Raw genomic sequence first — 10,000 nt, forward strand, 5'->3', positions numbered from 1 at the left:
ACTGTAAGTGAAGATGATTTCGCGTTGAAATGTTTTTTTTTTTCTCTTTTTTGAAATAATCTCCTGTGTATTTATACTAAAACAATTATTCGCCTCAGGCTCAGTGATTATCGATGAGTATTCACCTCGACTACGTCTCGGTAAATATTCACCAATATTCACTTCGCCTTCGGCGAATAATTGTTTAATGAAATTAAAGCTACGAAGAGCTGCGACTGAGTTTGCTGGATACAATTGTCAACAGGACGACGGTTTCTCAAAATCTACTGAAGGTTCTAGAACGTTGAGTTGTGATGAAACCACGAACTGACCGTTTGACGGCTGTGGATATGGTCGAGGAACCAATGCACGCACTGTCCTGGCTCCAATGAAACAGACATGTCATGTCTGATGGTAATGAAAGATATGCACACAAGCTCCGCAATTCCTCCGTCAACGATGGCAAATTGGGTTCTGGTGGCAAAAAATAATGAAAATGAAAACAGACGGAGGCAAGGTAACAACAGACAACATAGAAACATTGGTTTACTGGATTGTCTCCATCCTTTATGATTGGCCAAAGTAATTACTTTGGTTTTGGTTTTACGACACTCATTTGAAAACCGCTCTAAAAGAAAAAAGACAATGCAAAGACAAAAATATCACGTAACGTTAACAAGCGTGAAAGCTCAATTTAACACTTAAAAAGAAAAAGAGTTTGCCTTTCAGTGCAGTTGGTCCTGGAATCTCGGTTAGAAAATGGAAGAACAAAGCCGAACAGCGGAGGAATGGTAACAAGTGCACTTTCACGTGACGCATCAGTGCTTGCGGCATAGGGTGTGGCGTGGAGGACTGTGAACTAAAATAGAAATATAAATGGCAAGAAATGTCATTTCTGGATACCGAATCTGACGTAGTGCTAAAAGCAAAGGTTTTTTATCCACTCACCCGGCCCAGTGTTTCAGTTTACCCCATAATGCAGCCAAGCTTGTAGCCTCGTCCTGGTGTGAAGGCTCTTCTTGATCCACTGTCCCATCATCAGAACCTAATGAAAATAAAAGTACAGAGTCATTGCTGCATTTCTTTTTTTGTTTTTTCCACTCCTGCTGATCCGAAAGGGACAAATACCTTTATTTGGAAGGTCAGAGGAAGTTGTGAGAAGTATTTGAACAATTCGCGCCAGAAAGGTGACTTGAAACACACACTGATCCATTGAAACTGGAGAATTCAATCCGATAATATTCTTTAATACTGGTGTCGAACTTCCGTCACCAGACCGCTGATGCAACATGCTCGGCAGGACCAAGCGGAGTTCAACCTAAGATCAAAAATAAGATAGTCGTTGAGAGAACGAATGAATCAAACTGACAGCAGAGCAATTACTCACCATAAGACTGAATAAATCTAGCTCAAGAAGGGAGGGTCCATCACCACTGGGAATCGCGTCTGGGGTTAGGACTATGAAAATAATAGAAAAACAGAATTAAAGTCTCCTTTAAATGTGATTTACAAATAAATGTAAAAAAATGTGAAGTTAATTTACAACTAAACGTGATTTCCAACTGCATGTTTGCTTACCTGATAACAATCGCAGACAGTGCTGTTGAACGTGAGAGCTTGAAAATATTCCAGAAATGACTGCTGCTTGACGAGTTAGAGCTGCCATGCACTGAAACTGCAAAAACACTTCAGGTCAGTTTGCAGCAATTATAGTGATTTATTGTGTTACAAGCAGATAACGTCAGGTGCAATCCGTCTGAATCCCGTTAAAACATTGTTAGAGGCCCACAAATAAACGTAATTTGCAGCTGTAAATGAGAGGGTTTTCCTATTGGGTGTCAATCAATAGTAATTATTCGAGTACTTTATTTTTCGCGTACTACACTACTGCTTGCTAGTTCAATCTCAGCCAATGAGGGGCAAGAGAAACACCAACTAGTGGGATACCCACTTGTGGGATGCACGCGACAATTTTCCCGCCCCCACTGGTATGCGTTACCATTGGTTCGTTCGACTTTCTGCGTCCGTTATCATTGGCTAAAGTTTTTTTTTCTGTGTCTCTCTTGTCTCACGCCAATAACAATTTATTCATTACCTGGCGTGATGCAAGTCCGGAAAAGAGAGCCCTTCCCTCTGCTCTTGCGGCACTCTCTAGAGAAACCAAACAAGAAAAATTATAAGCTTGCGCATGTCAGTACACAAAAACAAACCAACATCAGCCATGCTGCCTACCGCCGCTTTTGATGGTGTAAGCACAGGCTTTCCACACCAGAACAGGAACACGCTTGTCCTCTTCATTGGGGTCAACACCTAAGCCAACCTTACAGAAAACAAACAGCCATCATTGCATTGAGGAGCTTTAAACACAAGTCGATTTTTACTATGGTGGTTAGATCTATCAGGACCTCCCTATTAATTATCATCCTCCCTCTTCGTTGCCAATTTCGTTTTTTTTTTTTCGCTCAAAAGGAGTTTGACTGTTCCCGCGGGCGATGTAGCAGCTCTCGTTATGTAAAACCAAAAACAACATACTAAACATCAGAAACAATGACTTGGACTTAAAAAAAAAACCACAGAAGCTGTTTCAATGCTAAATAACTGCCACCTTACGAAAGATGCTGCGCTGCCGGATCCTGCAATTTCGCGCAAGATTAGCGTTATTTCTAGTCTAACAAATAAATACAGTACCGCGGTCGTCACTGTAAGTGTGAGATATGACGAAACAAAATGATAACATAGATACTCACCATAAAACAGGACTGGGAAAATACCCTCATCATGGCCTTCAAGTCATCCGAGAATTTTGTTCTAATGGTGACACAGAAACATATCTCAGTGTTTCAAAGGCCCATGTTCACCCAAAAGACGTTACGCGCCGCGACCGACGGAAAATCCGAAAATCACCGGCGAATACACAATCAAAACGTTGGAACTATGTCAAAACAACAGCACAAGTGCGCAACGTCTTTTGGGTGACTATGGGCATTTAATAGTGTATAGAAAAATCACAGAGAAATAGAAGCAAAGCCATACCCTGTTTTTAGAAGAGTTTGAAACACCGCTTGAAATCTTTCAGAAACTAGAGGTGAAGCTGTATTACGAACAAAGAAACATGAATTAATTCACTGGGCATTTTTTAACGAGAGAAGACATTCACAAACAAAATTAACAATCAGTTGTCAAGGATCACCTTTTTTCCCTTTCTTTCCATCTTCTTCTTCCGAAAACAATCCGAGGTTTGATGACACAACATCCTGCATGCTGCTAAGAAATTCTGCAACTGTTACCTCTTCGGTGCAGCTACAGATTAAGAGAAGAAAATTCAAAATTAACGATCCGAGTTCGAATTTCTTGAGTCGACAAAAAAACAAAGAGCATGATGCGACAAGTTACCCGGTTGATTTGAAAAACGGAATCGAGAAGTCTAACAGTTTTAATAGAAATCCACAAGCACCATCTTTGGTTATATATCAATATTAACTGATGCTGAGTTCTTCGAGTACAAGACGCCTTCTTTCAGTTTTCGCTACTACCCACCACTTAAGAGCTGTTGAATAATTGACTTGAGCCACTCGAATTGCATGATTCTTAGTAGCAAATAAGAGCATTTCCACTTCTTTTGCTTCAGTAACTATCAGCTGATTCCCCGACCCCTATAATATCCGTTAAGAAGTTAACTACCAGTGAAACAAACCCCACCTCACCCTTCCCCTTCGCTGCGTAGCTGGCGGGATTCAAATACGCACGAGTGTCCGCGAAAGTTGCACTTTTGTGCGCAGTTCTCCGAGGAAAACGGCTTAGTTGCTTGCATTGCTGGCTTATGTAAATCCTTGCAGGCGCACAGTAATTCCACCAGATACACAGGCTAATCGTGTCCTATCTCTTGCTTTAAGTGAAATGAGGGAAATCTTCCTTCCACCCTTTCCACAACCTTTCCTTAGTTTTCCTACCCCTCTCCTTGTGCGCTGAACAAAGCAGGCATGACTGGTAGGACAGTGTTGCTGATACATCCGCACAGCGGACAGAGGAATTCATTCCTGGCAATATCCACGCTGAAATAGTGCACAACACGCAGCGCCCTCCGTTCCTTGGCGATAACAGATTTGTAGAATCCCTGCCAGCAGTCACTGTGCATCATATGACCACAGCTGCTGACATGCACGCCCCAGTACTGGTCCTCTGGTGGGTACAGTGGGTCAAGTTCATCACCATTCTCAAACATCTTCCCTTGCAACCGGGACAACACGGTCGACCTCTGCACAAAAGCGGCCATGACAACAGCACGTCCATCGATGTCAATCTTAAATAAGAAAAGCAGAAACATTTGTTTAGAGATGAGTGTTTGTTGAATAAAACTGTGGCAACGATTTATAAAAAGATGATCATAACATAGTCTTTGTGTGATTGTTAAAAAAAAAATCCATCCGCTTCAATGTAACTACAATTTACCTCTTGTTGCTCTTGACACAAAATACAAGGCTCGGTTACATAGCGGGGAGTTCGTATTTCTTGGTGACACCGCTGAACACCAAGCACTACAGGCTCTTGTGTACTGCACGCACTGGTTTCAGCGGGATGTGACTCCGCAGTGTTGGTGCTGAAACACGACACATAAGAGAGCAATAATGAAGCAATTATTCGCTTTGTAGAACCTAGAAAGTGTGAAGTATTACGTAGGGTCAGATCTTATAAACTGTAAACATGTCAAGGTGCCTTCACGCATACAACTGAAAGCCCGGGTAGAGCCGCAGCATTCCAAAGAAATGTTAAAAAGGCAGCGGCCAGCAGTGCTTCACAGACAGTAGAGTAAATGATCAAGGTTTTCAGTAAGGCTACTACTTAACAATTAGACCCGTAGACCGCAAGGCATGAGGCCATGAGGCAAAGCCGAATGGGCTATTGACCCGTAGCTCTTGAGGGCCAAGGGTCTAATTGTTTTAGTATCACCCAACTAGTCGGACAGAAATGGCAATAATAAAGTTAGCAAATGCAAGTTGAAGAAATATTTATTTGGGAATAAAACGAAAAAAGCGTCACGCTTTCACTACACGAGGACTATTACTAATAGTCCTCTAGTAGCGTAGCCAATTAAAATGCAGGATTTGTATAAGTCCACTAGTTGGGTGATACTAATGCGAGTTATTCCTATCCGAGTGTCGACATTAGATTGGAAAGAGCAGTCTTGCACGCATTAAAATCTAACGGCAGCTAGAACCCTCATGCGCTTCGGGTTGCGAGAAAAAGCCATCCTCGGAGACCCAGGGCGGGCAGTCAGTCGAGACGGGACGGGAAAATCATGCGCAAATCAGGAAGCCAGTCCCGATTTTGCCCATGATTTTCTCTTCCAGTCTCGACCAACTGCCCCTGGGTCGCCGAGGATGAAAAAAGGCTGGCGAGAGAAAACGGATATTTAACATCAAAACCAAACCAAAGAAACGGTTGACACATTTAGAGCGCTTGTCGACAAGTGAACGGCATTCAGTTTAAAAGAACAGAGATGATGTACATACTCATCTGTCTCCATGGATGCCAGTAAGTCCGCATTTTTCTTGATGAATGCCTTCTGCAAAGCAGATATTTGTGCCATGATTTTGGCGCGCCTCTCCTGCGCCAAACGGGCTTTTTTTGCCTTTTCTTCCTCTTGTGACGCAATCCTCACCGGGGAGGGACGCGATGTACTCACCCCACAGGGCTTCTGTTGGCGTGCGGCAAGTTCCTCGTGAACGGTCTGTGAAAATTGTTTAGGGTGAAACATTCGAATAAGCTTAGTAAACAAGAAGTAACTTTATGATGTGGACTTGATTTTATCCACCAAATTTTCTACCAGCCTTCAGCTGCGTCTTGAAACCCCGGTAATTGCTGTATACGAACTTAAAATCGAGTCCAGCCCGATTTGAAAGTTTTAAAATGTCATCTTGGATTTACCATTATTCGGGTTCCACCTACATTTCAAAATGATTACGTGCTGGACGATCAATCAATACATAAGAGAAAACCACTGTCAATCTGATTTGTGCAAGCACCTCTATTCAGTGTTTTATTACCTTTAAAATCCAGTCCAGCAACGTAGCTTGTTCCTTGCTTATCTCAGGGCTGTCATGAAGACTTTCTAGTGACTTGACAAGACTCTGAGGATGATCTGTAATACGAAAATCACCAACTTTAGTACGCAACTCGGTTCATTCTTAGCCTGCGAGCAGGTTCTCCAGTTTTTCGTAGCAGCACGAGTCATGGAAGGAGAGCTCTCGTGCGGTACTCGCGGCTTCGGAGCCACAAGAGAATGGAAAGCCTGCTTGTAGGATAATTCATTCGAATCCTCAGAAACAGCGATATTTTAGGTCAGCATCGAGGATGAGCGCTGTTGTAGTAAAGTCCTGTTTTTTCAACGTTAGGCACCTATTAGTATTTCAATTTTCAGACACTGCGCAGAACACCTAGGGTCACTGATTGGAAGCCTTTCAGATTTTGATTCAGCCACTGGTTGATCCATGAGGTTAACCAAAAGGATCCCGGACCCAAGACCGAAATCAGCACCGCATGACGAGTTCGATTTTCGGCCTTCACATTGTAAACTAGAGTGCTCGAGATATAGGAAATTCGTGCAATTTGCCATTTATAAGGAGGTGCAGTTTCCTACACGACATAACTTAGTTTCTCTGTCAGTCAGATCCAAGACTAAATACCTTCTGTTGCGGTTGCAGCGACAATGAAGTTGAATTCATCCGCCTTGTTATTCAATCTTTGTCTTTTCTCTTCATGAAGGGCAAGACATATTAAATGAAGAACCTACGAGTCAGAAACAAACATATTTTACTAGGAGTAATCATTGATTATGAAGTGCGTTCGTTGGAAGAATTTTAAAGGTTGGAATCACTGGACGAGCCTTCAGTCTGTAGGTGCCATGAAGACGATGTACTCACTTATGTAAAGAACGTCAATCGAAAGTATTAATATGTGAGGTTTGTGGAATGTGGCTAAAAATGAAGAATTGGAGTAAAGAGGTAACGACGTTACAAAAACTAAATTTGTGAAAATCTGGAATTTGTTGAAACTGTCTGAGATTATTGCTAAAAAAACGGTCCGGCCCTTGCTCCAAAAATCAGCTTGCTGGTGCAAACAATCACGAGCTGCACGATCGTCACGTGGGCATCTGACGCATCAAAACCGAAATGTGCCTGCGCGTATGACGTATTTCAAGATGGCGTTGAAAAAGAAAACGAACGAAAAAACGAAAAACTTGCTAAGGCTCGCCCTATTCACAGGACATCGAAGATTAAAAATTGCGTTCTCCTTATGTCACACGCAATTAAGTATGATTTGTCAGTTCAAATTTAGTGGGCCAAATTCTACAGACCGCTTTATGTTCTCTAGTGTCCTCTCCTGATCGATTTAACTGGCATGAGATCTAATAATAAATAACTTCAGTACTAAATTCGTTTTCTGTAACTTACGGATCCTTGTTTCCTCAGTTCAGTTTTAATGGCCCGAGAGAGAATCAGTTAAACTCAAGACTCAGTTAGTAACAGGTATGAACTACAGGAAAGGCGTGTTTCACTGGTATTGTAACAGCCCTAGCGACGTGTTTATTCGGAAAAAAATATACCTCGAGATGGCAACTCTCATATAAACAAGGTCTGTTGCTGTTTCTCGTGTCCGTTGGTTAACTAAAAGACTCCCAAAGTCGATCGTCTCTCGAAATTCCCGAAAAGTCCAGAAAAGTCATTTACAAAACTATGCCTCGTTTATTCTAATAAGCTGATCTTTAAAGTCTTTCAAGACAGGAAAAGGCAACATCAACACGAACTGATTTCATGCGAAGAAGCATTATGGCATCTAGATGGGCAAGAAAGGTTTCGGGTTCCTGAAAAAGGTAAACCCATGTCTTTGTGTACAACGAGAAAGATCAGGGTGCGACATTGACATTCATAAACGCCCAAAGGATATCCCCTATAATTCCGATGCCTGATCACATCTGTTTTCCTTCATTCCACAAGTTTGACTTACCTGTTGAATTAGCAAATCAGTAACAGCCCTGGGTTGGGCTGTGTTGCGTTGTAGTAGCGTGTTCATCAAATTCACGAGTGTTTTGCAGCACAAAAGATTTAACACCTTCCTGAAAGGTTCGCAAAACTCAGGGGGGATGGGCGGGGGACCACCTGAAAAGAAAAAAGCCTCAGTGCTCGAGAAAGGTTTTTTTGTTGTTGTTGCAAATTGCCCCGTGAACCTAATTTAATGGCCTGAGTACCCACGAGTCCCCGGTACCTCAATGATAGAGAATACGAACAAGTAATCAGAGGGGCGTAGGTTCGATTACTCTTTGGACCAATCGGACTTTTGCCAAAAGTAAGAAGAGGCTGAGTCCGAGCAAACTCCGAGAGTATTTCAGCCACAGATCCACAAAATAAGTGGCTGTACATGTATCGAGCAACCTGTTGTTTTCACTCTGCAAAACCCTGCAGCGGCCAGGTCTTGTTGGGGCCACTCTCGCGGTTAAGGTTCATATAGACAGTGAAGTTAAGGGTGAAAACGGAACCTCCTTCCATATTATGCTGAAAAACTAACTTTGGAGGTGTTTTTTACAACATTGCCATAATGCTTTAATCACACATGACAACATGCAGAAAAACGTCCGTCAGAGCAATTTGCAGGGACTGAGTTTTTTTTGCAGACTATTTCACTTAAAGGGGCTATGTCAACGGAAAATCTTTAGTTAATCACGAGTTTAAAACTCGAAAATGGTAATGTGAAATTCCTTTCCTTCCTTTTCAGTAATTACGCTGAGGTCTCAAGGTGGTTCCCACAAGATGGCCGCACAATTTTTAAACGATTAGATGCTCCACGGATCCAGTCTTCCTTTGAGGTGTTGCTTCAACGTCATGCATTAACTGTAAACAGCTGCCAGGGACTAGCTAATTTCGCTGTGTTGCCTGTTGGTTTTCTTACAAGAACACATAACATAAGAAAATATCAAAGAAGCTCACCGTCAGCCTCGGCGTCATCACTCTTGATTCTCTTTCTCCGCTGTTCCTCAGCCTAAACGAGCCAAATTGCAAATAATTTAACTAGGTCTTTATTTTTCTGCATGCCAAGCAAGTATGTGCGGTTTCGTTATAAGCGGGAAAATTGACACTACAAGGGGAGGAGGGGAGGTTTTTACGCAGGCTGGGACGTTTTCTGATAAAGCTTCATTTAAAAGATTAATGTTCGAACCACCAAAATATTGAAACATTAAAATAACCGAAGAAAATTCATGCAATGGTGAATATGCTCAAATAGACTGGATAAACATCTTTTTCTCCGCTTCTCTGTGACAAATCATTGGTTTTAATTAAGACAGTATCAAGTACGCAAGTGCGCATGCGCAATTTACCTTGGACTGTTCAATGCGGGTGTAATGATAGAAGAATGGATTATATTCATTGAGAAACTCCGGTTTCAGATCATACAGACCTCGCCCTGTGACTCCGGGTTTTCTGTAATCATAACAGCAAAAACAACTACGTTACCTTCTGTTTAACAACCAAACAAATCTTCGCAATAAAATGTGTTCGCTAGCGTAATAGGTGAGAAGGGTGAGACAATTCGCCTTTCATCAAGTTCGACTTCTGGACTTGGCGTCATAATTGGGTTGAGTTTGTTGGTTTTCTCCTCTGCTCAGAGAGGGTTTTCCCAAGTGCTCTGGTTTGCCCCTCTTTTCAAAAATCTATATTTGATGTTCTCTGCTTTAATTTGACTTGGCGTGATTCATGGATTCCCCAATCTGAACAGCATCTGTGCTCTGCCATATAAGCGGTTGGTTGCGCTTCACGCAAATCTTACGAATTTCCGGGTGCCCTTCAAACTACCCGCGAACATCGCACAACGAAGCATGAATCGATTCAAAGTCTAAATGGCAATTCAATGAAACATTGAACGATTTGTCGTGCTTTGGATTCTTCCTTTTTTTTTAGAAACACTTGCTCCCCGATCGATCGATTGATAGTTGTTTAAAGAAGGATATGACAAGCCCAACGTACTTGAA

At 42.1% G+C, this 10,000-nt stretch overlaps 1 protein-coding gene across 3 annotated transcripts in view; it reads right to left on the reverse strand.

Annotated features, from left to right (window-relative positions):
• LOC138026187 (E3 ubiquitin-protein ligase UBR2-like) overlaps positions 1–10,000 on the reverse strand; it is a 44,475-nt gene that overhangs the window by 5,864 nt on the left and 28,611 nt on the right. For all 3 annotated transcript variants that reach the window (XM_068873408.1, XM_068873406.1, XM_068873407.1), the window contains exons 26-45: positions 9,996–10,000; positions 9,350–9,452; positions 8,961–9,012; positions 7,984–8,135; positions 6,663–6,765; positions 6,024–6,118; positions 5,490–5,707; positions 4,429–4,576; positions 3,930–4,279; positions 3,170–3,279; positions 3,013–3,070; positions 2,727–2,787; positions 2,212–2,299; positions 2,075–2,130; positions 1,558–1,654; positions 1,367–1,437; positions 1,108–1,297; positions 928–1,024; positions 702–838; positions 312–453 (exon numbers count right to left, since the gene is read on the reverse strand). The exon at positions 9,996–10,000 is cut by the window's right edge and continues 179 nt beyond it. In XM_068873408.1, coding sequence (XP_068729509.1) covers positions 312–453; positions 702–838; positions 928–1,024; positions 1,108–1,297; positions 1,367–1,437; positions 1,558–1,654; positions 2,075–2,130; positions 2,212–2,299; positions 2,727–2,787; positions 3,013–3,070; positions 3,170–3,279; positions 3,930–4,279; positions 4,429–4,576; positions 5,490–5,707; positions 6,024–6,118; positions 6,663–6,765; positions 7,984–8,135; positions 8,961–9,012; positions 9,350–9,452; positions 9,996–10,000 — 2,333 coding nt within the window. The remainder of the gene's footprint in view (positions 1–311; positions 454–701; positions 839–927; positions 1,025–1,107; positions 1,298–1,366; positions 1,438–1,557; positions 1,655–2,074; positions 2,131–2,211; positions 2,300–2,726; positions 2,788–3,012; positions 3,071–3,169; positions 3,280–3,929; positions 4,280–4,428; positions 4,577–5,489; positions 5,708–6,023; positions 6,119–6,662; positions 6,766–7,983; positions 8,136–8,960; positions 9,013–9,349; positions 9,453–9,995) is intronic.

This window comes from Montipora capricornis, chromosome 12 (genome assembly GCF_036669925.1).
Source record: "Montipora capricornis isolate CH-2021 chromosome 12, ASM3666992v2, whole genome shotgun sequence".
Taxonomy (NCBI): domain Eukaryota; kingdom Metazoa; phylum Cnidaria; class Anthozoa; order Scleractinia; family Acroporidae; genus Montipora; species Montipora capricornis.